The sequence below is a fragment of the Eupeodes corollae genome, chromosome 1 (genome assembly GCF_945859685.1).
Source record: "Eupeodes corollae chromosome 1, idEupCoro1.1, whole genome shotgun sequence".
Lineage (NCBI taxonomy): Eukaryota > Metazoa > Arthropoda > Insecta > Diptera > Syrphidae > Eupeodes > Eupeodes corollae.
The window spans coordinates 140,453,298-140,481,030 of NC_079147.1; the positions used below are offsets into that span (position 1 = coordinate 140,453,298).

A 27,733-nucleotide genomic window follows, 5' to 3' on the forward strand; every position below is an offset into this window, starting at 1 on the left:
TTTTTAGTAAAATAACTACATATGTTATATTTTTAGAATACAATGAATTGCCATATAAAACTTAACAGAAATTAATAACGTAAAAAAACAATAACAAAATAAAATAAAATATTTCAGTTTTAAAGCGTCAAAAAAGTGTTTATTTATTTAATCAAAGTAGACGTCTGTTTCCCTTTCGCCTTTAAAAATGCGTCTGGGCATTGATTCTACCAGCTTCCTTGTCAATTTAGTTGTTGGTTTTTGCCACTCTTTAACTTGAATTGACTTTAGTGACTCTTTGTTTAAAATGTTCCTCTTTCGGATCTGCTTATAAAGATACTCACACAAATGCTCGATGCGGTTTGAGTCTGGGGATTGGAAAGGGTGATCTAGTTGCTCGGGTGTACGTAACCATTCCTTGACTATTTTCGATGATCGCTCGGGGTCGTTGTCTTGTTGGAAAACCCATGATCCACTTTAACTAAATTTCGCAACACTACTTGGCAAATTGTCTCTTAAAATATTAAGATAATCTTCTTTTCTCATTGTATTGTCAATAAAGACGAGATTCCCAACTCCAGATGATGCCATACATCCCCAGACCATTACTGAACCGCTTCAGTGCTTAATTGTTCAATTTAAATTTTTTGTTCATATTCTGTTTTTTTCGATCTTCATATTTTTGGTGGGTTTCTTGAACCAAAAATCACAAATTTTCTCTCGTCACCAAAGAGAACATTTCCCCAAAATGAAGAACTTTCTTTTTGATATTTCTTGGCAAAAAGTTTTTTTTTTCAGAAATGTATAACTTTTTGCGAGGAACTCTTCCATGTAGCCCCCCGAATAGTGCTTGCGCTTACGTTGTCTCCAGAAGATTGGGTAATGTTTTCGGAAATTTTAACTACACTAGAAGCAGGATTTTTTCGCACTTCCCTGACGATAGCACGTTCATCACTTACGGATAGCCTTTTTGGCCTTCCGGAACGAGGTCGATCTTTTACATTTTTGATTTTTTGAAATTTGCCCAACATTTTTTTCACCGTGTTATGCCATCTGCTCACTGTTTTGGTTATTTCGTGGTAAGATTTTCCTTCTTTTCTTAATTTTATAATAAATTGTCGTGTTTCTACTGCACTTTGTTCACCCATTTTGAAGTAATTAAAAAAAAAAGAATTTAAGCAACAAATAACTTTGGAAGGAAATGCACTCAACAACACTTTTGATTAATAAGTTATGAGCTGTAAGGAAAACAAAATAAATTTAACGGTTGTTTTCCCGATAACCGGAAAGTTGTACAGTATGTGTAGCAAGTTGTACACTTTTTTTGACGCTTAAAAACTGAAACATATATTTTTTTTTTATAAGTTTTTTTATGGCAATTCATTAAAAATAAACTACGTTCAAAAATAACATAACTATTTTTCTAAAAGATCGAATCCTTTGATTTAACAAAGCCAACCCAACTGAAGAAAACCGGAAAAAGTTTAAGCAAGCCAGGAAGGCCTGAAACGCCTATATTCGAAGGACCAAATGTTTACATGACCAAAATTTACGGCGAAAAATATTGCAATGTCCCAAAGGCAGTAAGAATTTTTGATCATTTGTAAAAAACATGAGGAAATCTTCCTCTTCCTCGACTCCTACGCTTGTTGTCAATGACACTCCTTTAGTTAGCTCTATTGATAAAGCCAACTTATTTGCAAGGAAGTTCGCCGAAAATTCCACCTTACTATCTAGTAATGTGTCATGACTTGAACGCGTAAATGATTCTATAAGACCAATCTTTTTTCGTACTCGAACTGTGCCGCGAGTTATTAAAGATTTCAACATTCATAAATCCGCTGGGCCAGATGGTATCCCCGCTATTATTCTGCGTAAGCTTTCCCATATATCCTATTATTCTGGGCTCGTTCAGAGTAGTTGGAAAACTGCATTTGATCAGCAAATTACACATTTACCACAAATTACCGACCGATAGCACTAACGTCCCTTCTTTCTAAGGTCATGGAAACGCTGAATAATTATCAGCTTCAGAAATATCTTGATGAACGGAAGCTTCTTAATGACCGGCAATACGGCTTTCGTAGCAATAGGTCCACTGGTGATCTCACCGAACAGTGGAACAAATCTTTACATAGTTTTGGAGAAAGTAAGATATTTCAAAAGCATTTGATATGGTCTCTTATCGAAAAGTCGTGCTTTCGGGTTTCATGAATCCCTCCTTGGATAAGTAATTACCTTTCGAATCGTTCAATACAAGTTGTATTGGATGGATTCAAGTCTGAAAACCACAAAATAAATGCTGGTGTGCCCCAGGGCTCTGTTTTATCTCCAACACTCTTTCTCATTTTTATTAATGATCTCCTGTCTGCTACATTTAATCCAATACATTGTTTCGCTGACGAAAGCACTCTTAGCTTTTCATACTCGTTCCCAGACTCACAACTCTCCTCTTCGGATGATTAGCTCATTAAATTCCGACCTACACAGCATTGTACATGTTCAGGTTCAGACGACATGAGGGACTTGAAAGTAATGCAAGTTTCTGGTATCTGATTGGCCAGTTGCCAAAAAATTGCATTTCCCATTGAAAGTTGACTGGAAAGTTGTGAAGAAAAATCTCCCTAAGTATCAAGTCAAGTTTACTTATGTCAAAATGACAGTTGATCATGTTTTTTCGTTCAACTGAAAGCTGAACTCTCTTTGATTTATTTATTTTCTGCATAATTCCGATTAATGTTTTGTGTAGAAGGGTTCCTTATCAAATTGGAATAAAAATAAGTAATATTTATTAAAAAATATAATATACAAGTCGAGATGGACTTGTAGATTGCTTGAACATTTTTTGTAGACAGTTGTGTTGTAATTAGTATTTGCACGATCAATTGAAAGTAGAGGTAAATGAAGTAAAGTTCCCAGTTTGAAGTTTATGACACTTCGCCAACAACTAGTTGCCTTGGTCAAAATTCAAATTCAAAGAATTAAGTTGACTGCGAATAAAGTTGTCTGAACCTGCCCAATTAAGTGGACTATAGTAGAAGGGGGTTTGTTTTTGGCAAGTGAAAAGAATATAAGTTTAGAAAAAGTTTTAAATATCCATCACTTACACCTGTCCCACAAGTTTTCGGTCAACTAGATGTTAAAATTAATAAATCAGCTTTTTTTAAAAACATTAAGAATATCATGTTAAGCAACAAGTTGTTGCTATAATTAACTTTAATTATGTTGCATATTGCGAGCTTTAGTAAAAAGCCACTATTATTTAAAATAGCTCATGACATTCTACGAAAAGTCCGCAAGATGAATGCACAAAACACCAATTTGGTCTTTGACAGAATCATTTCGCCCTTTTTGATTAATATGTTTTCAAAGGAAGTCAACAACTACTATCTGATTTTTCAAGGCTTTAAAAAAAGAATGAATGAGAAGAAAACAATACAAGACAAACAAAATTCGACTTAGGAAATTTGACAATTGAGAAGCTCCCAAGAAGAGGCGAATTGGCAAATGATGCTTAATTTAACCATTTTTGTCAGAGGAAGTTTTGCAACTATAAAATCACAGTTTAAAGAATTGTGTTGACTTTCAAATTACGTACAAACAATTTAAAAGAATGGATCGAAACTAGAAATAGTGATTTTGCTGTGATTTTAATTTTTTTAAATAACTAGAAAAACGAACTGACATGACTTTTATAAATATCGACTAGGAGGATTTTTTGAAATTGGAAGAGTTCATTTGCCAGTTTTTCAACATAAAGTTGCAAACAGTTGTCATGCAATAATTCCTCTAAAAATATTTAAAAAAAATTCGATTTGGTCTTCATTCTCATTGCGTGTATATTTTTTAGTTTGCTAGGTTGTTAGGTTTTGAAAGAAGTTTGTTGCTTTCAAAACTGAAATGTTTTAAAGTAGAAATTAAGAGCTATAAGTATTAAGCACAAATTTGGAAATTAAGTTTTAAACCAGGAAATTTCATGACTTGCCCAAAGCAACTAGAACAAGTTTGTAATAAATTGGTTTGAGGAAAATGTGTGGCTGTTTTGAATTATAATTTTGTATTGTGAAGTGAAGGAGATATGAACATAAATTGCTACAAGTTACAAATTATATTCCTTTTTTTAAACTTACAGTTCCTTGACCTTGGCTTGAAGTGGCCGAATGATATCTACGTCAATAGAGCGCATAAAATCGGTGGACTTTTGGTAACGAGTACATTCCTTGGAAACGATATATTGGTCAATATTGGTGTTGGAATCAATTTAGACAACAAAGTACCCGGTGTTTGTATAAATGACCTAATACAAGAACATAACCGTCTTAACCATCAAAAAATTCCATTATTGAGTTATGAACGCCTAATGGCTTTGGTATTCAATGAAATCGAAAGACTTATAGATTTGGTACAAAGCGGCAAGATAGATGAAATCTACACCATGTACTATAAATATTGGTTAAACGAGTAAGTAAACTTATTTCGATATTAAAATTCACGTACGAAAATACAAATTCTAAAATTGTGTATAATTACAGGCAACAGGAAATTGAAATTCAAGATCAAAGTGGCCGAAGAGAACAGGCTACCATCGTGGGTATTGACGAATTTGGCTTTTTACAAATTAAAACTAAAAAAGACAAAGCACTACGATCGGTTCAACCTGATGGCAATAGTTTTGATATGCTTAAAGGACTAATTCTTCCAAAGTACCATTAAATATTTTAATAAAAAAAAAAATAAATCAAAATAATTAACTACGTTATGATAACTAATTCCGTTTGCATCGAAGACGACGGCGATGGCGATCTGATGTCAAATCTTATAACACTAGTCACTTATATGGAAAGTTTATACTTCAAAAATTAAAAAAAAAGAAGTAAATGTTGGGATTTCAAAATTCAAAGAAATCTCCAAATACTAACGTATTCCATGATCGGATGCGAGAAATAAAGTCTGTTAAAATTGTCTGCGCATTCCAGTTGTTTGCTTTTTTTTCTTCTGCTCATTGTGTGTTCGAGTCAATTTATACTTCCGTAATAGATTATATAAATTATTCCTAATATATGTTCTTGTTAGTTTTAACAAAACAAATAATTTTATAACCTATATAATATTTATTAAACTTCGTGTTATTTATATTATAAAAATATTTAAAAAAAAAACTGTCTGACCAATTCAAATTTTTTTTAACGGACAGATTGAATGATGTAAGCACAAGTATGTTTGAAAAAAAAAATTATTATTGGTAAATAAATTATAATATGAATGGGAATAAAAAGAAAGGAAAATTAATTAACTTTATTACTTTTTATTGTGTTTTATATTTTCTTAAAGATTAAATTTGAAATGAGAATAATCCAACAAAAAGAACCAAAAAACTTTAGTTGCCAAAGTAAATAAATTAAAAACTCAATAAGAAAATCGAACTCAAAATCACCTGCTGTTTATTTAAAGTTTCATTATCAGTTGAATTATTGCAAGTTATGCGTAATTTCAACTTTTGGGGACCAAATATCAATTATAGCCACCAAGTTAGGTATTGAGAACAGAGTTTTTTTTTCTGGAACCATTTGTTTGCGTAAATGATTCCCAAAGTTGGAGTTCTAGACGCAATTAAGACATTTGTATACATTCAACCCTTAAAAATGAATGATCTTAGCAACATTTTCATTTTTTTTAAATCATGAAAAATAATGAAATCAAACGCATATTTAATAAAGGCGGTCTTAAATTAATAAAACTGACAGTCACAAATTATTGAACCTTAAAAAAATATGTACAGTCATTCAAACGTATATTCGTACAGTAGACAAACAGTATAACTTTTTTCGGTTTATTACGAACCACATAAGCTTTGAGTTTTATTTTGTTGTAAAGCCAAGGATTTACTGATCACCTACTATTAAACGCAAGAAAATCCTTCAACAATAACAGAACTTAATGACAACAACTCAAAAATTAATTACCAGATAATAAATTCACGTTCGTACATTTAACTTCTTGTTAAAAAAACAAAAACTTGACAACATTTTGGTATTTTTTGGCATATCCCTTATTTTGCATCACACTCTTAAGAATATTTGGTAAGGTTTGGGCAAGTTTTTTTTTGTTGTGTCTGCAGAAAATTTGCCCCATTCTTGATCTATTTTCGCTTTTAGATCACTTGCATTTTTTATAGTCAGTTTCTGGTCTATATGGTCGGGTGACGGGGGAGCAGTTTCCATAACTCTAGGGACACTATAAGGCATCAAAACCCGGGTATTAAAAACATTATGCTTTGGGTCATTGTCCTGGTAAAAAGTGAATTGTTTTGTAGATCCAACTTATGTGAACTTTTTTTCAGATTTAGTTTAAGAATCATTCTTGTGGTCCATTATTCCATCAATACTATGAAGCTTTCTTACCCCAGCTGCAGAAAACAATCCCAAACTATCACTTATCGACGAACATGCTTCACTGTAGCCATATCTGAACCAAATATATGAAATTTTGATTCACCCAGAAAAATGATTTTTTTCCAGAATTCAAAATCCTTGGATTGATGCTCTTTTGCAAAGTTGAGTTTTTTGTTAACTCTGTTGGCTGCACTAATGAACAATTTTTTCCGGGCAACTCTACCGTTAAAACCATGTTCGCGAATGCAGTTCCTCAAAGTTTTGTTCAAAATTTCTTCTTTAGTTACTGATGCAACTTTTCAGCCAGTTTTTGGTGCATTTTTTCGGGGATGTTCGGTTATTTCACTCATGATACCATGCTTGTCATAAGTGTTGAAAATGTTGAGTGTGGTATTCCCGATACTTGACTTACCATTAGTTTGGTACTAAAAATTAATTTTTCTGAGCTTAACCGAAATTTCATATTGTTTTCCTCCCATTTGTTTGTATTGTTTTTAAATTCAAACACAATACTGAAATAAATAGACATTTAAATGATAGAAATGTATTTTGCATTATTTTTAACGGTTAATTGTTGTTAATGTTGCGAATACAAAATATTATGCCAATATAAATTTGATGTGAAGAGAATTGTTTTCAGATAAACCATAATGTTGTTTGAAAATTATTTATTTGAATGATTTAACTTAATGATGTTGATACTTATGGACCCGAGCTTCAACCTACATGCGTCTTCAGCTAGGTCGCGTCGGTCCCTGGCTAGCTGTCTCCAATTTCACACGCCAAGTTGGTTGAGGTCTTCACCCACCTGCGTGCGCCACCTGAGCAGAGGTCTTCCTCTGCTGCGTGGTTCTTCGGGATTGGATTCGAAGACTTTAAGGGTTTAAGCGTTTATGTCCGTTCGCTCTATATTATATATATTCTAAGTTGTTGGACTCTAATTCTGATAAATAGGTCATTGTCCCTGTACAGCCCATACAGTCCGTCGTTATATTTTCTCCTCCTTTATCCATCTATGCATATAGGACCAAAAATCACCCGAAGAATTTTTCTCCAGAAGCATCCTAAGAAGCTGTCATCTTTCTTTGGACAGAGTCCAGGCCTCAGCCCCATAAATGAGAACCGGTATGATGAGTGTATTATAAATAGTGATTTTAGATGTTTGAGAGAGGCTTTTACTACTCAATTTCCTTCTAAGTACAAAGAAGCAGCGATTTGTAAGTCTTCTTCACTTCCGTCGCAATACTCAAAAACGTTCCACTAACTCATTACGCTTGATCTTCCAATTATGTCAATCACCCCTATTACCGATGTCGAAATCGACATCGAAAAAAACGACACGACACCATCTGTATTCCATAAGTCGTTTTCGATCTTGTACACTCGTTTTGATGTCGTGTGTAAACGTCAAACGACGTTGAATGCAGTCATTCTGCATTCCGTTCGACGAAAGGATACGACGCACGGCGACAAAAAAAACCTTGATTTGTCTCGTTCAAAAATTCGATCCCGACATAGAAATGGAAGGCCGCAAAACAATAAGTAACCTTGTTAAATGAATTTATTTTGAAAAATTTTATAATTAATAAAACATTTGTTGGGCTTGTAGTTGAAATTGACAAACCAAAATCAATTCGAGACGCTCGTCGAGTTGATGGGGAGGAACGTGGAGTTAGCGAGAGGTTTTTTGAAGGGAATTAAAAAAACCGATGTTAAAAAGGAATGGGCTGCGATAGCGGAGCAGCTTAATAGCAACGGTCCTCCAGTAAGAGACGGAGACGGTTGGCAAAAGGTTTGAATTACTTTTTTTTTTTAATATATGTATATGTATACATTTTTATAAATGTTTGCTTTATCAGGTTTGGGCCGACATGATCTCCACTGGAAGAAGAAGTATCAAATTTATTGCATATAGGAAAAGTGGTAAACCCGAGCGGAAACGCTATTGGTATATCGCAGTCCATTTTGCTTCCTAACTCCTTGGCAACTGCCACTAGTGTTAATAAAACATCGATAGTTTTATCGATTAATCGATTGTTTTGAACTATCGGAACTATCGATAGTTGGGAAAAAACATCGATAGTCTGTTCAGTTGATGTGTTTTGTTTGTTGTTCGGGATTTTTTTTTTAACGAAAATTGTCCTCGAATTAGAAAAGGCTGAACTGAGCCTAAATTCAGTTGGTTGCTGAACGTTCCCTTCTCAATGAACAGTCAACAGTGAACACAGTTCTGTTTTTGACAGTTCAGGTCGTTTTCAGTTTTCACTGCCTTTATTGGGGAAGTCCCTCATCGGCATTTCATTGCAAACTAGATAAATGTTCGACATTGACATATATGTTTTGTGTTTATTATTGTTTCTGGTTATTCCTATGTTATTGTTATTGTTTGTGGTTGTTCTTGTTCGTTTGTTATTGTTTGTAGTATTCTCCTCTGTTTATTTGTAAAAAGCGACGGAAGCAAGAAAAAAAAATATGAATAGAAAAAACCAATCTACGGTTTGGACTTTTTTCAACAAAAAAGGGCAATTTTGCGCATGCAATTTTTGTGGGCAGGAGTATAAACACTCTGGAAATACCTCCAATTTAAGAGACCACTTGAAAAGGAAACACGCTGATGATATAAGAAAAGAAACTGAGGGTTCATCCTCTGAAGCAGATGAAAATCAACTTGTGCCAGTACCAGCACCACCTAAAAATTCTAGAAATAGCATTAAAAATTATTTTCAAAGGAGTCAAAAATTCGATGCAAATTCCAAAGCAAAAAAGGAACTTGATGCTCTCTACGCACAGATGATCGCTATTGATATGCTTCCATACAGAACTTCTGAACACAAAGGGTTAAAATTATTTGTCCAAGCGTTGAACAACAGATATGAGTTGCCTGACAAAAAAACTCTCAAATGTAAACTTTTCCTGAACAATATGACGAGTTAAAAACTAAATTAGACGAAGCTCTATCAAGATGTAAATATGTGAGTGTTACAACAGACATGTGGACGAGCAATGCAAATGAAGGGATTCTAGCATTAACTTGCCACTTTATACAGGACGCAAAATTAGTTTCAGCGTTTTTGAAAGTGACTAAAATTGAAGGAAACCATACTGCGGAAGCGATGGCAAATGTAAGTTTTTCACAACTCTGTTTATCCTATTATCTTATATTGAATTCCATGCAACCAAAAAACCACTCTCGACTTGATCTCCAGCACTTTTCGTTTTCACATCAAAAAGCAAAATCATTCTTTTTTCGTTTTCCATGCAACCAGAAAAATCGGGAGAAGTAGACCAAATCTGAGAGCAAATCTGAAATTGTCGAGGAATTCACCTGTAGAAGAATATTATATAGCTTTTTACAAAAGATGATTTTGTTTTTTCAGGCAATCGACCAATTGTTAATAGATTTCAAGATTCGGGAAAAAGTTGTAGCAATAGTCACGGACAACGCTGCAGCTATGAAAAAAACTGTTGAGTTACTCAAACTTCGACATTCCTCATGTTTTGCGCACTGCATTAACTTAACAGTGCAAGACTGTTTGAAAGTGGAATCATTCTCAACAATTTTGTCAAAAATAAAGGCTATTGTGACTTTTTTTCACAGTTCTACACTTGCTTGTGACAAACTTCGTATTGCTCAAAAGACGTCAAACAAACCAGAGTTAAAACTGATTCAAGAGATATCGACACGATGGAACAGTTCGTATTATATGATGAAAAGAATCATGGAAATACGAAGTGAGGTCGCAATCGCAATAAGTCAATGTCAAAAAGCACCTTCTTTTCTCACAGCAGAAAATTTTACTGCTATACAGGAGATTGTAAGGCTTCTAGAACCTTTTGATGTCGCAACAGCAACAATATCGGGTGAGTCTTATGTCACTTCATCCCTAGTTATACCTCTTATACGAGGTATTTCCGTCAAATTGTCAAGTCTGGAAAACAGTTTGACAACTATCGAAGGACGAGAGGTCTTTCATTCCTTAAATAATTCAATTAATATGAGGTTGAAACCGTTCAATACCAGGACATTGAATATGATTTCCACATTACTAGATCCCAGATTCAAAAAAACTGGTTTCAGAACTACTCAAGAAGCAGACAACGCATCCCAAATATTGCAAAGAGAGTATGCTGCTATTATTGCGTCCTCAGCCCAAAGAGCAGAAGTGCCAGTGCCAGTGCCAGCACCTTCAACTTCAAGTACAGAATGTACTTCAAATGATTTACTGTTTTTGTCTAATCAGCAACAATACCAGATATCAACACCAGTAAGTGACTCAATTATTGACCTTCGTCAATATTTTGAAAAGCCTTTAATAGCAAGTCACCAACCTATTTTGGAATACTGGGACAAAAGCAATAATATGTTACGAGTAATGGCCAATAAATATTTGTGTTGTCCAGCGACTTCTGTTCCTTCTGAAAGAATTTTTTCAAAAGCTGGTCAAATCATGAATGTGAAAAGAAACAGATTGAAAGATAAACATTTAAATACATTGCTATTTATTCACCATAATTATAATATATTCAAGTAAATACATGCATTGAAGATAATTTATACATAATCGTATCTGTGAATTTAAATATGTAGGTATTGGTATGCTGTGAATTGAAACCTATAAGTTCTTGCTGTGAAATGAAATCTTACTTTAAATAAATATAATATATTATTTACATTGATTATGCACTTTATTTCATATGTATTGGTAAGTTTCGGAGTCGAAAAAAAACGAACTCGAGATAAAGTCAAACATGGGAAAACGATGATGGAATGTTTTTTAACGGTTCGATTTTCTGAAAAACTTGCAAACCGGTTGAAATGAAATTTGTTTCACCAACGTTGTTTAATATGAACATTTATTAAAGACAAACATTTAAAAACAAATTATTTCAAGCATTTTTAATAGATTTTTGGAAAATAAAAGAAAAAAATCAGAACTCTTTAAAAAGTCGATTTTTTTTATTTGTATTTTTTGTTATGGAAAAGCTTTTTTTTATTTTCCTTAGCTATATAGTCTCATTTAATTTGTTATTTTTAATAATAACACTATCGATTGTTTATCGATTAATCGATTGTTTAAAAAAAAACAATCGATACTATCGAAAACTCAAACAATTGATGTTTTATTAACACTAACTGCCACATCAGTTCCCTCATCATCGCAAACCCACACTGAAGACATTTCGATGGAATTTTTGGAATCCATTGTCTTAAATATGGAAGAACCGTTAGTCGGATCTGAAGGTGAAGTTCTGAAGAGGGAAACACAACATCAGAGACCCAACGAGAGAATCAACGAAAGCCTTGGTAAAATAGAAAAATGTACGAAAGAGATAGAGAGATACTTCAAAAAGTGTTACAGATTAGAGGAGGACAAGGCCAAAAGAGATGCAAAACGTCTCAAAATTAAAGGAGAAAAACTTCTTATATATAAAAGAGAAACGGAAAGAAAAGAAGCGCAAAGAAAAGAAACAAACAAAATAAAAATGATGGACCTGGAAATACGGAAAAAACAAATAGAGATCGCCGAAAAGAAGCTATCTCTTAAATAAATCATCAAGTCCAATCTTATCCAAAGTTTATTTTTGTTATGAAGTTTTTTAGTTTCTGTAAATGTTTTTTTTTTTAGCTTTTAGTGAAATGAATTGATTGTTTTTGGTTTTTTAATGTTTATTTAGTTTTTAATAAAAGAAAATTTATGAATTAACGAATATATTCATTATTTGGTTTCTTATTCTAGCTTCTGTAGTGTTATTGTCACTAAAGTCCTGAATACTGTTTTCGACTTCTACATCGTCTGACAGATTTGTTCCTGTTTCATCTGTTATGTATCCGTAATTGATTGCAATGTTGTGTAAAGCACAGCAAACATTCACAATTTGTGTTCCTTTTTCGGGACTATAATGCAGCTGTCGTGCGCTGAGAAGGCAACGAAACCGATTTTTTAAAATACCAATCGTCCTTTCGACTATATTTCTTGTCAAAGCGTGCTTTAAGTTGAAAACACTTTCAGGGCTTCCTTCTTGCGTGGATCGAAAAGGAGTAATTAAAAAGGGTTCGAGTGGGTATCCTGCATCACCTTTTTGATAAATAGAGTGTTTTATATTGAAGATTTATTATCAAAGAATTTCAATTATCTAAAAGCCAACTATTTGTTTCACCACTATTGAAGTTATCTTGCAGCATTCCCCTTACTTCACTTAAGCTCCAAACCATTGCGTCGTGACTAGCTCCTCGTTGTCTTGCATCAACATACCGAATAACAATGTCGAATGCTTATTTTATCACTTATTTCATCCAACAAATACTTAAATGCTTATTTTGTCAGTCTGAAGAACTGCTTGAATCTGTTAAAACGTAAACAATTTTTATTTAAAAGCAACTTTTGGGATAAAAATGTGAACTCACTTTGAATCAGGCAAGTCGAATGGATTTGAGTTGTGCCGTATCTGTTTTCTTCTTATAATAAATTTTTCTTTCAGAATTCTTTCCTCTTCATCTTCACTTTCACTACTTGTGCTGTAATACATTTCGATACTTATCGTTTTAATATCCTCTTTATTTAGGTCTCACTAAATCAATAAAACCGCATTCGAGCTCTAAACAATGATTTTTTATTGAAACTTTGTTTCAATTTCTTTTGATTTTTACAGATGTTTGTTACTTTTTCATCGTTTTAAAATCTGTTACAAAATCATCGCGTCGAAGAAGTTATTAAATGCCATTTAAAAAACGAGACGACAGTGAAAACGAGAGACGTCGAAAAAACGAGACGACATCGGTAATTGGGGTGAATATCATATGCAATTGGGAGGACCTTTGGAAGATAGTGCCTCTAGTGTTGAGTTTTGCACAATATTGTCTAAAACCATTTTTGACATCAAATGCATCGGTGAGATTTTTTCCTACCTTGATAGAGCAGCGTGCATTCTCCATCGCCATTCTGCACAAACGGATAAGTTTGACAGGGATGCCAAAACTAGACATTGCTCTGTCATACGCGGCTTTAAAATCGATAAAGAGATGGTGGGTATCGATTTGAAGTTCCTGTTTTTTTTCCAAGATCTGCCGTAGTGTGAATATTTGGTCGATGGGGGACTTTCCTGGTCTGAAGCCACACTGATAAGGACCTATCAGGTCGTTGTCTGAGAGTTCGCAAAACAGTTAAAAAGGCGGAACGAACATGGAACGGTTCTTTTTCCGGTCGGAACTAGTTCCTGAAAACATGTCCGCGGAACTATTAAGATTTCATGACTGATCAGTCATACCTAGAGCTATAGAATATGGAAGATCTATTATAGCAAAAGTTTAAAGACTTTTAAGTAACTTTTTTTTGGATTACAATTTTTATTTACACAAATAAATAATGTTGTTTTGATTGAACACACGTTCTTAATTTAATCAACATAAATATAATCAATAATAAATAAATATGTACACAAACAAAAATTGAAATTCAGTTTATAACAAAAAATCAAACATTAATTCAGTCCTTTCTTAAAGTAACTTCAATAGAAATAATATGCTTATAAAAAAAAATTAACATAAAAATACGAATTCAGTCTTTAGTTATTTTTAGCTAAAAGCTCAGTTAAAAACATAGTAACTTAAAGTTAAAACTAGAAAAACATTGTAACAAAAAAACATAGTTAGAATACGTATTAAATATTTACATCAGTCTTGTAAATTACAACTTATAAAAATTAATTGGGATACTTTTTTGCTGACAAGCGATTTCGTCTGTTGGTTTGAATTAGCCCAGCCTTCGAAAAAATTCGCTCGCAAGGCACCGAAGTGTCGACTAAATTAAGCCTTCACGTTTTTCCTTGCTTCTCGCCACAGCAAAGGATCTCCAGACCTTTTAAGCAGGGGTTCGTTTAAATATTGATAAAGCTCTACAATGCCAGCAGTTGTTGTATTCTGGGGAACTAAGCTTTCCATCTCAGAATCAAACACATCCCAAAAACGTCTTCTCTTATCTTCAGCTGCTGAGAAAGTTGATGAAAGTACTTCTTCCACAGCAGAAGCAGAGGCAGTTCTAGTTGGCTGTGTTGTTTTTTTTTGTCTGGGCCAGAGATGCAACTTTATGTTTAAGGCTTTCAAATGCCGTCTTAAAATTCTGCTCCTCTCGAAAGCCTTTGCTTTTAAATCTGGGGTCCAAAATTGTGGATTCAGAGAAAATTTGTTTCCAAGTTGTTGAATCGCTTTTGGCATTGTTTGTTTATGGTCATCAACAGTTTTCGTACGCAACTGGGTGTATCGTTTTCCACACTAAGAGAGTGTGTGTCCAACTCATTCAAATATTGAGTCATCTGTCTCTTCAATATTCGACAGAACACTATGACTTTTGACAGAGTGACATTCTTTTCACTTGATATTTCGACGGTGACGTCATCAAATATTTGTGGAATTGGAACCACTTTTTCGATTACAACCCAATCCTCTTTATTTAATGAAAGCTCATTTTTGACCAAAGCTAACGTAGCAATAACTGCATTTTTAACTTTCAAAAGCCGATTCAACATATCAAAGGTTGAGTTCCACCTGGTCGGAACGTCTTGTTTTAATTTTAAGACGGGTAAAACTCAACTATGCTCTTCACTTTTTGAACATATCCGGTAATTTCTTCTAGGCCTGCTTGCACTGTTAAGTTCAACGAATGAGCGAAACACCCAATGGATCTCCAATTGCCTAGCTGCACTGCCGCAATGACATTAGAAGGATTATCGCTGACAACTGCCCCAACTTTGTGCACAAGTTTCCATTTGGAAATTTGTTCTTTTAGGAAGTTGCATATATTCACACTTGTATGGCGCTCTCCAAACTCAATGCAGGTGTGCGTGTGTCACTGAGCACGACTTCGGTTTCTGATGGTGGTGGACGTGGATCATTTTCATTTGGTGTTGATGTTAGTACTGCCTGGCGCTCTACAGGACTTAATGAGATTCCAGTATGCCTTCTTTTCAAAAGCCTACTTAAATTGCCCAAACTCCCAGAAGTAAATGCAATAATTTGGCTGCAATATTTGCATTTTGCTTTCTGGGCATCAACTTCTGCAAAATGGTCCCAAAGGGTTCTTGTTTTTCTTTGCTCTTGTGTAAGAAATTTCAATAAAATCGGTTAAGCAGATAATGATATAGTCGAAAATCAAAAAAAGTTTTCTATGAGAGATATCGTTTATTAGGCGATGTATTTTTTTTACAATAATATCCTAGACAGTTTTTATATTAACTGACACAAAAATATTAATCAAAATCGTAGGAGCCGTTTTCGAGCAAAATAAGATTTTTCATACCTGTTTCTAAACTTTTGTATGGAAGGTTATAAGAATAATTTGTATTTAAAATCTGCTATATAATGCCACAAAAATACTTATTAGGTAACAAGTTTAAAGAAAATCCAAGGCTACAGCCGAACAGACGAAATTGCAAGACGCACTTTTTTCGACTTCGCTATCATCGTAATGTCAACTTTGATCAAAATCTCGAGTTCGATTTTCGATTTCGATAAAAAAAATACCATTGAACTACTGAAGGGAAAATTATTTGTGCCTTTTTCATACATACCAAATCCGAGTATTTTTATTGGAAATGGTGTATATTTGCTTTACGAACATGTGTCCTATACCTATCCTAATAAGAAAGAATGGAAATACAATGACAACAAAAGACATGGAACTGTTAAGCGAACTATGAATGAGCATGATAAACAGATCGCGTCGGACTCGCACCGATTTACATTCAGCCGAACATGAAGGAACTACAACATCTGCTTTATACTTCATTATATCCACACCTAGAAGTAAAGTCCCAGCTATAATAGGCATAAGCTAGCATATGCGCGCATAAAGTACTATTCACATGAGCACGACCAACGACCAACGAATGAACGAATATTCGTCGATTTTGACGTTTCTTTCACATGAGATTTTTTAATTCGTCGCGAATGAAGCCACAGCCGAACACCATTCACCACCGAAACCAAAATAAGAATGATTTTTAGGTTAAGTACGCGCGATTATTTTATTCGTTGCGAGTGTGGATAATGTGGAACGCGAATAAAGTTTGACAGTTCGTATCAACTATAAATTTATTAATATATTATATTGAAAAGTAAAAGTATGTATCATAAATCAAATAGAAACTATATTGCTATCGTTTTGTTAAGAATTTGTGTAGAAATATGTCTTCAAACGTATATAAACTCACATTTTGTAATTCATTCGTCGTTCGTTGGTCGCGCTCATGTGAAGTGAATACTACTTAAGTAAACGTGCGAATACAAAGAATCTCAATACGAGTGAACATAATGGAGTCTAGCTCCATTTCGTTCAATTTCTCTCAGTTTCGTTAACTTAAGCAAACTTAAGCAAGAGCGATCCCAGTCGCTCGCCGCATAAGTAAAATCTGACATGTAGATAAGTTGAGGAACTATTTGCATGATGAGAAGTCGGACCGAGGAACTATTTGCATGACGAGAAGTCGGACCGATTAACGTATATCTCGTTTCTTTCCTGTATGGAACCATGGAATGGATCTGTTATACTCTATACACTGTTCTTCCAATCGGTGCGTATATGATCCCTGATACTATTAACTCGTTCTCATTCTCATTCTTGTGTGGTTGGCTATACCTACACGGTGTAGTGCAGTCATACAAGACAATCCAAACACACACAGTATATTTGCCTTTCCCACTCTGGTGTAGAGTGTAATTGTTAGTTAGTGGATTTTTGTGTGATACTCATACATCATACTCAACTCGTTCTAATTCTTGTGTGGTTGGCTTTGGCTGGGCATTTCGCAAGATATTCGTGTGTATTTCAATTTGTAACAAACAGAGGCACACAGTCGCTCTCGTTTTGTTTTGTAGTCGGAACTATGGACATGTTTAAATTTAGTTTGTGGAACGAGTGGAAATGTATCCGCCTATCCGGGAAGGGACATAGTTCCTGGAACTACTTAGGTCCGGAACGACACAACTCTCGTTGACGAACGGCTTCAGGCGTTCACATAATACGGCAGAGAATATCTTATATGCAATGTTAACCCATTTGTTACCAAAGAATTAAAAAGAGAACAATTTTAACTTTTGTTGACATAACTTTAATAAATATGATTAAAACAATACAAAAATATATTTTTTTTTTTTTAAGTTTGAACAATGTTTTTAAAGCTGTACCCAAACAGGTACAATGGGAACATATGGATTCAAATATTTAATTATCATGAAATTTTTTGAAACATTCTCTTTCGATGCACAAAGCTATGGCGCAAAATCACAGGTCCATCTGACTCGCATATGGCACACTCTGCACCTAAGAAGCTTTTCAATTTTTTTTGGAAAATGGTGTTCTCCACTATAGGTCACGCTGGAGGCGATAGAGCGTTTGGATGTTGTCGGTTGGCGAATTGTATACCTTCTAAGGTAATGCCTAGCAATATTTCTTTGAAACGAAAGCAAATCATCTTCGCAAATAACTGCGACTTTATACAGTTTCCAAGCATTCACCAAAGTAGAACTCAGCATTGAAGTAAAAAGCGGCCACCACCATTTTTTGCCTCTGATTTTTATTTTATATGCATTGACCGATTGGTCATGAAAGTCAACGCTTTTTTTCTCAGCCGATAACCACCGTTTGACAAAATTTATTGGCTGAATTGTGTCAAAATTTGTACCCATGGTGACAACGTTGTTATCATTCCACTTGACGAAAAGCACTTTATTATTGGCAACGTAAATATGTTCAAAGTGACCACGTTTTTAACTTCCCATAGGAAGTTATTGTAATGGGTCCGATTTGTCAAATTAAAAGTTTTGACATTTCTCGACGTTTCAAGGTCCCTAGAGTCGAAATAAAAGATTTTTAGAAAGATGTCTGTGCGTGCGTGTGTACGTACGTTCGTACGTCCGTACGTCCGTACGTCCGTACGTCTGTACGTCCGTACGTCCGTACGTTCGCGACGTTTTTTCGTCGTCCATAGCTCAAGAACCAGAAGAGATATCGACTTCAAATATTTTTTGTTATACAGATAATAAGGCAGAAAGATGCAGAAAGGGCTCTCAAGAAAATTGCGTGAGTGGTTTTTTTACCATAGCAGTTTAAAAAAAAGGTGAACATTTTGGTTAACCCTAAATATCTTACGAACCAAAAACGCTTGAGACTTGAATTTAATTTTATATAATAAACTGTAACGTGATCTCAAAGAAATATATTTTTGGAAAAAAATCTATCTAACGGTTTTTTTTCTAAATCAAAAAAACTGAAAAAAAAATTTGTCACCTCCTAAATTTAACGACTAACTTATGATTTCATCTCCAAAACAATTTTGAGCAACGGAGAATAATGTTTTTGAAATCTGGTAAAATTTTGAGAAAAATCGAATTGACAGTTTTTTTTATAAAAAATAAAAATCTAAAAAAAACATTACTCAAAGTTCGTAAAAATTAAATATCGATTCAAATATCTTTTCAAAAACTTAAAATTTAGGCTTCAAACTTATTTTATCTTGTAAGAAATATTGTTTTCAACATTCAGTAAAATTTTAAAGAAAATCGAATTGACAGTTTTTTTTACAAAAAATAAAAACCTAAAAAAAAATTAATAAAAGTTGGTAAAAATTGATTTTCGACTCAAATATCTTCTCAAAAATTGTAGATATTGGCTTTTAACTACTTTTATGTTTCAAAAAATATTGTTGTTAACATTTAGTAAAATTTTGATAAAAATCGAATTGATAGTTTTTGTACAAAAAATTAAATACCTAAAAAAAAATTTAACAAAAGTTGGTAAAAATTGATTTTCGACTCAAATATCTTTTCAAAACTATAAAATATTGGCTTCAAACTAATTTTATCTTATAAGAAATATTGTTTTCAACATTCGATAGAATTTTGAAGAAAATCGAATTGACGTTTTTTTTTACAAAAAATAAAACTCTAAAAAAAACAATACTAAAACTTGGTAAAAATTTACTTTTGACTCAAATAGCTTTTCAAAAATTAAAAATATTGGCTTCAAACTTATTTTATTTTACAGAAAATATTGTTTTCGATATTCAGTGATTTTTATATAAAAATCCAACAGTCCGTTTTTCATAAAAAATAAAATCTATAAAAAATAGTACGCAAATTTGGTTAAAATTGATACTAGTACATTATAGACAAACTTTTAAGCAAGACAAATCGACAGACGGGATGGGAAGTTATCAGTGTGGGTCGCATCCCAGCCTCTTTTTCTTTTTTGAATTGTTTTTTGGCTTCAATGGACATTTTTTTGTTCTGGTTTCCCTTGCTGTGCCAGTAGCTCGGAATCCCTTGGCTCTCAATAACCACAAAAGCTCATGAGACGTAAAAAAGTTATCAAAATAAATAACATGATCAGTAGGGTATGGGATTGCTTCTAATAGCTCAAGTACAACTCTCGATCCCAATGGCATGTGACTTATTTCTGCTTTCACATTTTTTGCACCACAATACGTGTCAAAGCTATACAGGTAGCCACAACTACTTGTAAGCATCCAATTTTTGAATCCAGAACGACAAGGCTTACCTCTTATAAACTGCTTCGACGAGTGCTGACCAAAATACCTTATCATGGCTTCATCAATGGATAGCTTTTCGTGCATAAAACCCCACTGCTGGTATTTTTTGCTCAAAAGATTCATCAGCGACCTAAGTTTTGCCATTTTATCTTGCGAATCCAAATGAGAGTTATCCGCAAAATGAATATATTTTTTTATTTCAAAAAAACGATTTTGCGACATGTTGTCGGCTACTAATGCCGTCCTCATCCAATTTCCAATACATAGATTCTCTTGGCATTGAGTGATAACCACTGTAAAACAGAATACCAATAAAGATTTCGAGGCCTTCTTTGTTGAAATTGAAGTTGTGGTCATTATGTTGTGAAGCGTAAAGACGACTCTGATCCAAAATTAGTTCCATGACATCATTATCAAAAAGAGTTTCAAAAATTTCCACTGGAGATTTGTTTTCCAAAACAGATTTCATATTTTTCGTCTTTAGCTCAAAAAAGTTGGAATAGTACATTGTCATGTCGACACAACTTTCGGACCATAGTGGGTGAGTTTGGGATTCCCTTCGTATGGAGGCCCTTATCTCAGACAATGGAATTTCGTCCTCACTTTCAAAATCGTCATCAATGAACACTTCAACATTACCTGGAACATCATTGGGAATATGATTATTGTCCAAACTTTCCGTGTCTATGTCTTCTTGGTCAGTGTTGAAATCTGCATCTGGGGGTATAATTGCAATGTCAAATACTGCATTGCGTTCATCTTCTTCGATTGCATTTAAGGCATTTGGAAGGTTTTCGAACCTTCTTCCATAAAATGCTGCTGTTGAAAATGCTTTGAAATCCATTCTAAACAAAAAAATATATGTACATTTATGTATATAACATTTTCCCATTGTACCCAAGCGAGTACTGCTGACTTTGCGATTACTTACCTATCGTAATAATAAATAAAAACCTCATATTTAACTTTTACTAGCTTATCCTGTATATTCTTTACTTGATTGCAACAAATTCAAATCGAATGTAATAAAACATTTATATCTGTTTTTTGGCTCAATATACACCAACCACTGAAAATCGGGGAAAACCCTAATTGCACTTGATGTGGAGAACCAAAAAAATCTACAAATTGTGCGTTTTTTTAAATATTCTACAAGCCTACTTAATCAAAACATGTGAAGAAACAAGAAAAATCAAATTATTTGTAGTTCAACCGTAAACTTTTTCAATTTTCTGTACCCAAACAGGTACAGTGGGAGTATATGGGTTAAGGAGACTGATGTCTCTGTAGTTGGCACAGTTTAGAGGGCCTCCTTTCTTATGTATTGGGCAAACTATGCCTTTTACTCATCGGGCATGCTTTTTTCCGACCATATTTTGCAGATGCAGATGGTGCATGCTCCCTACTAAGTCATCGCCTGCTGATTTGAATAGTTCGGCAGCGATGCCGTCAGCTCCAGGAGCTTTATTTGACTTCAGTTTAGATAGACTACGATATTTCCCTGATCGTCCTTCGTGGCTGGTAAAATGTACGAACCTCATTCCTGTTGTGACATCTCCTTGATCGTGCCAAAAACACTCTATATGAAGATATTAATCCTTCGTACGTATCACCTTCTAAAACCCATTTGTTTACATTGTTGTATTTGTAATGTGGACGAATTTAAAGAGAAAAATTGACGTGTTTTTACGCATACCAAAAATCAACTACTAAGTTTTTAGGGAAATTATATAAAATTAGAGGAGAAATGGCACGCATATAGAAATGGAATTCAAACACAACACCTGTACTTATACACAACAATTGTTCCAATGAAGCTATCTTGATTTCCTTAAAGTATGCATCAGAGTTTAGTTGTTATTGCTTCATAGCTAAACACTTACAGGTATTATTTTGCTTTTTAAAAATATATTTTTGGTTTTTCAATACAACATTCATTCACTTTTTTGTCTTATAGATAAAAAAATCAGTTAATATTAAAAATAATTTCTGATACATAGATTTCTAATAACAAAGTTCACGGCGAATTTGAAGTTACAACATTTTAAAGCTAGAAAAGCAACTAGAACTTGGAGAACAGAAAGCTTTTCGCTGTATAAAAATAAAATGTTTTTTATGACAAAAGGATGACTTAAAGATATACAGTCAAACGTCTACTATCCACGAAAAAAGTTCGACTTATCAAGACTTCGAGTTATCAAAATGTATCATCAAAATAAAAAAAAAACATTTTCATATGCACAACATTATGTACATACATTAATACACACATATAAGTAACACCAACCAACAATTTATTTCAAGTATTTAGTTCAATTAATTGATTCGGTGATTGTATTTTTTTTTTAAATCTAGCTTATTTAAAGCTGCATAAATTTCGTCTGTTGCGTCTTCAGACGCTTCTTCAAGTACAAATTTAACTTATCCAATGCATTTTCCACAACACACTTTGTTTGAAGGTTGCTGAATAAATTCCTCTTCAACCGAAGTCTCGTCATCACTTTCAATATTGATTGAAGTTGGGTTCAACGATTCAGAGCTACACTGCTCAGCAATATCCTCGTCTGAAGGAAAGGCTGACGTACAAATATCGTTATCTACCTCCATATAGTCATCTAGAGTTATGTTCGTTGCTATATCACTCTTCCTTATCCATTCAACGTATTCAACTTCCATCAAAGCTCGATCTTCATCAATATTATTGAGTAAAACAAGAGGAATGTCATCCTCTTCGTCCCAAGTGGAAAATTGGCCAAAACCAGCTTTTTTGAAGCAATTAGCTATAGTCTGACTTTTGACGTCAATGTCCCAAGTTTTTCCAACTGTATTAATGCACTCAAGTAATGTGATATCGTGTTTTTTCCTGTATCCATATGCTTCAAAGTTTCTTTTAAGACTCTGCGGCGATAATGACATTTTAAATTTTGAATCACTCCCTGGTCAAGTAATTGCAGTTTTGAAGCCATATTTGGCGGTAAAAATGCAATTCAATTGACTTCAATTTTTGTTTAAGGTCTTTGGGATGCGCCGGACAAATATCAATAAAGAGTAAAACTTTTCTCCCTTTTTCTGAAAATACTCCGTGCTCGAAGTAGTGTATATGGATAATAAGAAGTTGTTTAAAGCAACCAATGGGAACAATTTTAAGAATACACGATTGGAAGCAGGAATATTTTAGCGTATTAAATCCAAAATCATTTCCGACGCAAAAATACAAAAAGAAAAATCATTTTCTTGGATGCATGCTTTAAAAAATGGACGAGGTTGATCCACGTGTTTAGTTCTACCATAATCATTTCAAATAGACTCCTTCTGAAAGACTTCAACAACTTCTACTGGCGACTTTGGGGACGAGACAAACATTTCGCTCGTCAAGTATCTTAACCCTCGTTCAATTTATTAATTATCTTGGCAATGATTTTGTTTATACATACCTATCACAAACTGAACGATAAGTACATCGGATCCCGCTCATTGCATTTGTATCATTCAAAACAACAGCCGATTTCATACATTCACCTTTTATTTTGTTAAGAACTTTTAACTCTTCGTAAAAGCTTTTTTGGTCACCATGATTCAAAAATCAATTGGGGTGGCGCAACAGTCCGTTGTGAACCAGGGCCTAGTGACTTACAATTCCATTCCTGTGTGCGAGTACTGTTGTCAGGAATGGTAGGGACCTACCATTAGTTTCATGTATAGTCCATTCTGTAAATGGAAGAATGTATGAAGAATTTTCTGGCGTTTTTTTCAAGAAAAATTATGGCGTAACTTCTTCTGGCGGGAGCCTAAAATTTGCTTACAATGTTTCAGTTCTCATGACAACAAATAATTAAACGTTTTGATTACAATGACTACATTCAAAGGGCGCTTTTTGGGCATTAAAGAAAAGGAAGAGTGGTGCTTAAATTTCAAATATTGTCTTGGTTAAATATGTGCATATTGCAGATGGTCTTAAAGTATTTTTCTATACGATCTTTCTAAGAAAAGTTATTGTTGTTTTTTGAAGATGACTGTATTAACTGTACAGCTATGGAATGTGCCTATTGGGAGTTTGAATTGGAATGTTAGAAGTGAGGTGTGTCACATCATCTAATTAAGGCCAAAAGAATTTGGTGATCATCGACCTATGGTCATGGACTGGTCCTAACTTCGACTTATTCACGTACCCATTCATTCAAAAATGGGCCGTATTGCTAAAGATTATTTTTCGACCAAAATTAGGGTCAACTTTTGACTGCTCCAAAACCCAATTAGCCAACAAACTTCGCAAGCTACGTTTGGTCGTTTATTTCGTTGACGTACGGGTGATTGCTCATTGAGCCGACGGACTCGAATTTGGCCACTAAACATTGAATAGTCGACTTGAAAGACCGACAATGTATGTAATTCATTAAAAAAGGCGCAACGCGCGCATTGCTGCTGCTAGAGAACACCTATTTTCATTACTAAGTTTTACCATCATTTGGATTTATACTTACTTACTTACTTAAGGTGGCGCTACAGTCTTGTGTGACCTAGGGCCTCACCCAACAAACATCTCCATCTAGCTCGGTCCCTAGCTAGATGTCTCCAGTTTCGGGCTATAAGCAGCTATCTGATACCAATACGCTACTCCAATCTTGTTTCAAACCGTCAATTTTTCGTTCACGCAGTTCGGTTGTGGAATTCCCTACCTCAAACTATAAGGATGATAGGCTGCACTACTCGGTTTAGAATAAGACTTAGACAGTATTTTGAGGCATTGCGATGATTTTAAATTTTGTTTTTTTTTTATACTTTAAAGGTGTTTTATAATAAATGGTATAGAGTAGTTTTGTTTATATACATTTTTTTCAAGTCATCTTGTTTAAAATTTAGTATTCATTAATTTCATGTAAACCAATTGTAAAACTGAAGCTTGTACTACCTTAAAAGATATTGTATCTTACTGTGAAGGACTAAATAATACGTAATAAATACAAATACAAATACAAAGTTGGGTGAGATCACTTTCCACTATTGCGCGCCATCTGATTCGCGGTCTTCTCTACTGCGCTGCCATGTGGGTGAGGATTCGATGACTTTCCGGGCCGGAGCATTTTTACCCTTCTGGCTAATACTACGTCGCTGTACAGCCCGTATACAGTTCGTCGTTCCATCTTCTCCTCCACTCCCCTTCGATGCATACGGGACCGTAAATCACACGAAGAACTTTTCTCTCGAAACGACCCAGGGTGCTTTCATCATCTTTTGTCATAGTCTATGGTTTTGCACCGTATAGCAGGACAGGGATAATAAGGGCTTATATAGCGACACTTTGGTCCTTCGAGAGAGGACTTTGCCACTCAATTGCTTTCTTAGCCCAAAGAAACAGCTGTTAGCAAGAGTAAGTTTTCGTTTGATCTCAGCGCTGGTGTTGTTTTCTGCGTTTACAGCGGAGCCTTGGTAGACGAAGTCCTTGACTACCTCAACGTTACGTCTGTCGATGGTGACGTTTTGTACAAGACGTCGGTGTTGTAGGTCCCTTCTTGACGACAACATGTACTTTGTTTTGCCCTCATCAACCGTTAAACCCTCTATAGTTGGTGCAGTTTATAGGGTCCCATTTTTTCAGGATCGGGCAAACAATACTGAGGTTCTATGGCCGATGCATGCTTTTTTCCGACCATATATTACAGATAAGTTGCTGCATGCTCCTAACCAACTTATCTCCAGCTGCTTTGAAGAGCTCGGCATTCAAGCCATCTGCGGTAGTGGCTTTATTAGACTTCAGCTTAGATATGGCAATCTTTACTAAGTCTAAGCCGGGAGGACGGTATTGTTGGCTTTCGTGGGCTGTGTTGAATGGATCATCATCCTGCCTATACAGTCTGCAGAAGTGGTCCTTGCATATCCTCAGCATTGACTATAGTTCCACTATGATGTTTCCACTTTCGTCTTTGCAGCTTTCGGTTCTAGGTTTAGTACCTGTGAATTTCATTTCACCTGTTCATAAAACTTTCGAACTTCATTCCTGCTTTTAAACCTCTCATCATCTTCGACCGCACGCTTCTATGCCCTCTCTTTTTCCTTCTGAGAAGTCGGTGTTCCTCTCGCCTTTTATGCCGCATCGCTTTGGGTGTCTGTTGTTTGGCTGCATTTGTCTGCCTACCATGGGTTCCTTGTTGGTGGCTGCTTGAAACCCTGCACGTCAGAGGCGGCTTCTCTGATAGCATCTTGGTAATGTTGCCACTGGTTTTCGATATATTGTGTTGGCGGCAGATAACTTCGAGAGAGGTTAGTTATAACTCGGTCGGAAAAGGATTTGGCATTCTCTGGCGATTGTAGCCGTTCGACGTTGTACCTTCTCATTTGGATGTATGAGCTGTCAAAATCAACTCGCCCCTATTGAAAAACCCTTTATACGGATTTTATTCATACTTCGAACTCGAATTTAGACCAAGGCAACTAGCAAGTTTTTGAATGGTTTTTGTTTTAGATTTGTTGATTCATTTTTTGAAAGAATCCATGTACCAAATAACCTTCTATGGTGATTTGAATTTCTAAACATGATGTAGGTGTTCATTGCCCACTAAATCTATCAAGAATTCGTACTTTTTTCCGCCCACACCACAGACTTAAGCACAAACATACACACAACCAATTATACTGCACTACCGCAACACATACCATAACATCCAGACGTGTGTCCTTTGGTATTTTGAAAAACATTTACTTTTTATTCTATGAAACATCCTTATTCACCACACAACCCACACATTGGCAAAGGGAAGGAAATGCAATGATATATTGTCTAACAGTGTCGCCCATACAATCGGAATCACAAAGTAGCTCTCCAAAACCATATCAAATAATATTAACTTGGTTAAAAAAATTGTCAAATACGAATACTTTATGAGGTACATATGTAATGTTACATACTGACCTTTATGGGTTCCTTTGATGCCACATATCATCCCTAAAAGTCCTCACTTTTTACTAAACATTCACGAATGTTATTCCTTCCACAGGACAATATTATTAGAATATTTGTATCTTTTTTTGAGCAGGAGTAGATTTATACCTACAGCTTTGGCCAGAATAATAGGATCAAAATTTAATCTATATATATAAAAATAAATTGCTGTTCGTTAGTCTCACTAAAACTCGAGAACGGCTGAACGGATTTATCTTATCTAAGTCTTGAAATGCCGTGGAGGGTTAGGGAAGGTTTAAAATGGCGATAAAAATCGAATAACTCCCGGGAAAACCCTAAAAACAGCCCTTTTCTATTTCCCATACAAACGTTTTCTAGAGTCAATTTGAACTTTATTACTATTCAATAAAGTTCATATAAAATTATAATCACTCACTGTTGTCTCAGCAATTTAGGTGTGTTCCTAACGTCAAAGAGTCAATTTGCAATTTATTACCGCTGCATAAAGTTCAAATTGAATTATATCTATGAAAATAGTCTTCTCGTTCGCTTTGGAGGATCTAATGTAGCTTTCCGAAAATAAACAAAAGTGAATCGCGAACGCGACAAAAATGTAATAAACTATTAGTAGTACTGATTTCCAATTAATTTGGTCGGCTTGGCGAAACTTAATTTTAGCTAACTTCAGTTGTTACTGTATCAGATTATTTTTTAAGTTTGATAAATCTTAAGTTTTGTCAAACATTAAGTTTCTGAACACAACCATAACATTTGACATTAGATTTGACAACCAGTTGATATGTCAATTATTCTGTCGCACTTCAGAACACGGAGATTTATGGCTTAAAGGTAAACTCCAAAAAAATAAAGAATAAAATCGGAATCTATCTTTGTAAGTGACGATTACCGCTACGTGCGCGAG

The 27,733-nt window shown here is 34.5% G+C and overlaps 2 protein-coding genes across 3 annotated transcripts in view; both read left to right on the forward strand.

Annotated features, from left to right (window-relative positions):
* The window catches only part of LOC129943491 (biotin--protein ligase), a 46,322-nt gene extending 41,368 nt beyond the window's left edge, over positions 1-4,954 (forward strand). For both annotated transcript variants that reach the window (XM_056052988.1, XM_056052989.1), the window contains exons 12-13: positions 4,112-4,440; positions 4,512-4,954. In XM_056052988.1, coding sequence (XP_055908963.1) covers positions 4,112-4,440; positions 4,512-4,692 — 510 coding nt within the window. In that variant the 3' untranslated portion in view covers positions 4,693-4,954. The remainder of the gene's footprint in view (positions 1-4,111; positions 4,441-4,511) is intronic.
* Positions 4,955-9,602: 4,648 nt separating this feature from the next.
* LOC129940038 (zinc finger BED domain-containing protein 4-like) lies at positions 9,603-10,903 on the forward strand. The gene has a single exon (XM_056048261.1). It carries the CDS (start codon positions 9,731-9,733, stop codon positions 10,901-10,903), a length of 1,173 nt encoding a protein of 390 aa, XP_055904236.1. The 5' UTR covers positions 9,603-9,730.
* The last annotated feature ends 16,830 nt before the right edge of the window (positions 10,904-27,733 follow it).

Coding starts and splice junctions, on each gene's coding strand:
- LOC129940038 (XM_056048261.1), top strand. CDS start 9,731: ATGATTTTGTTTTTTCAGGCAATCGACCAATTGTTAATAGATTTCAAG.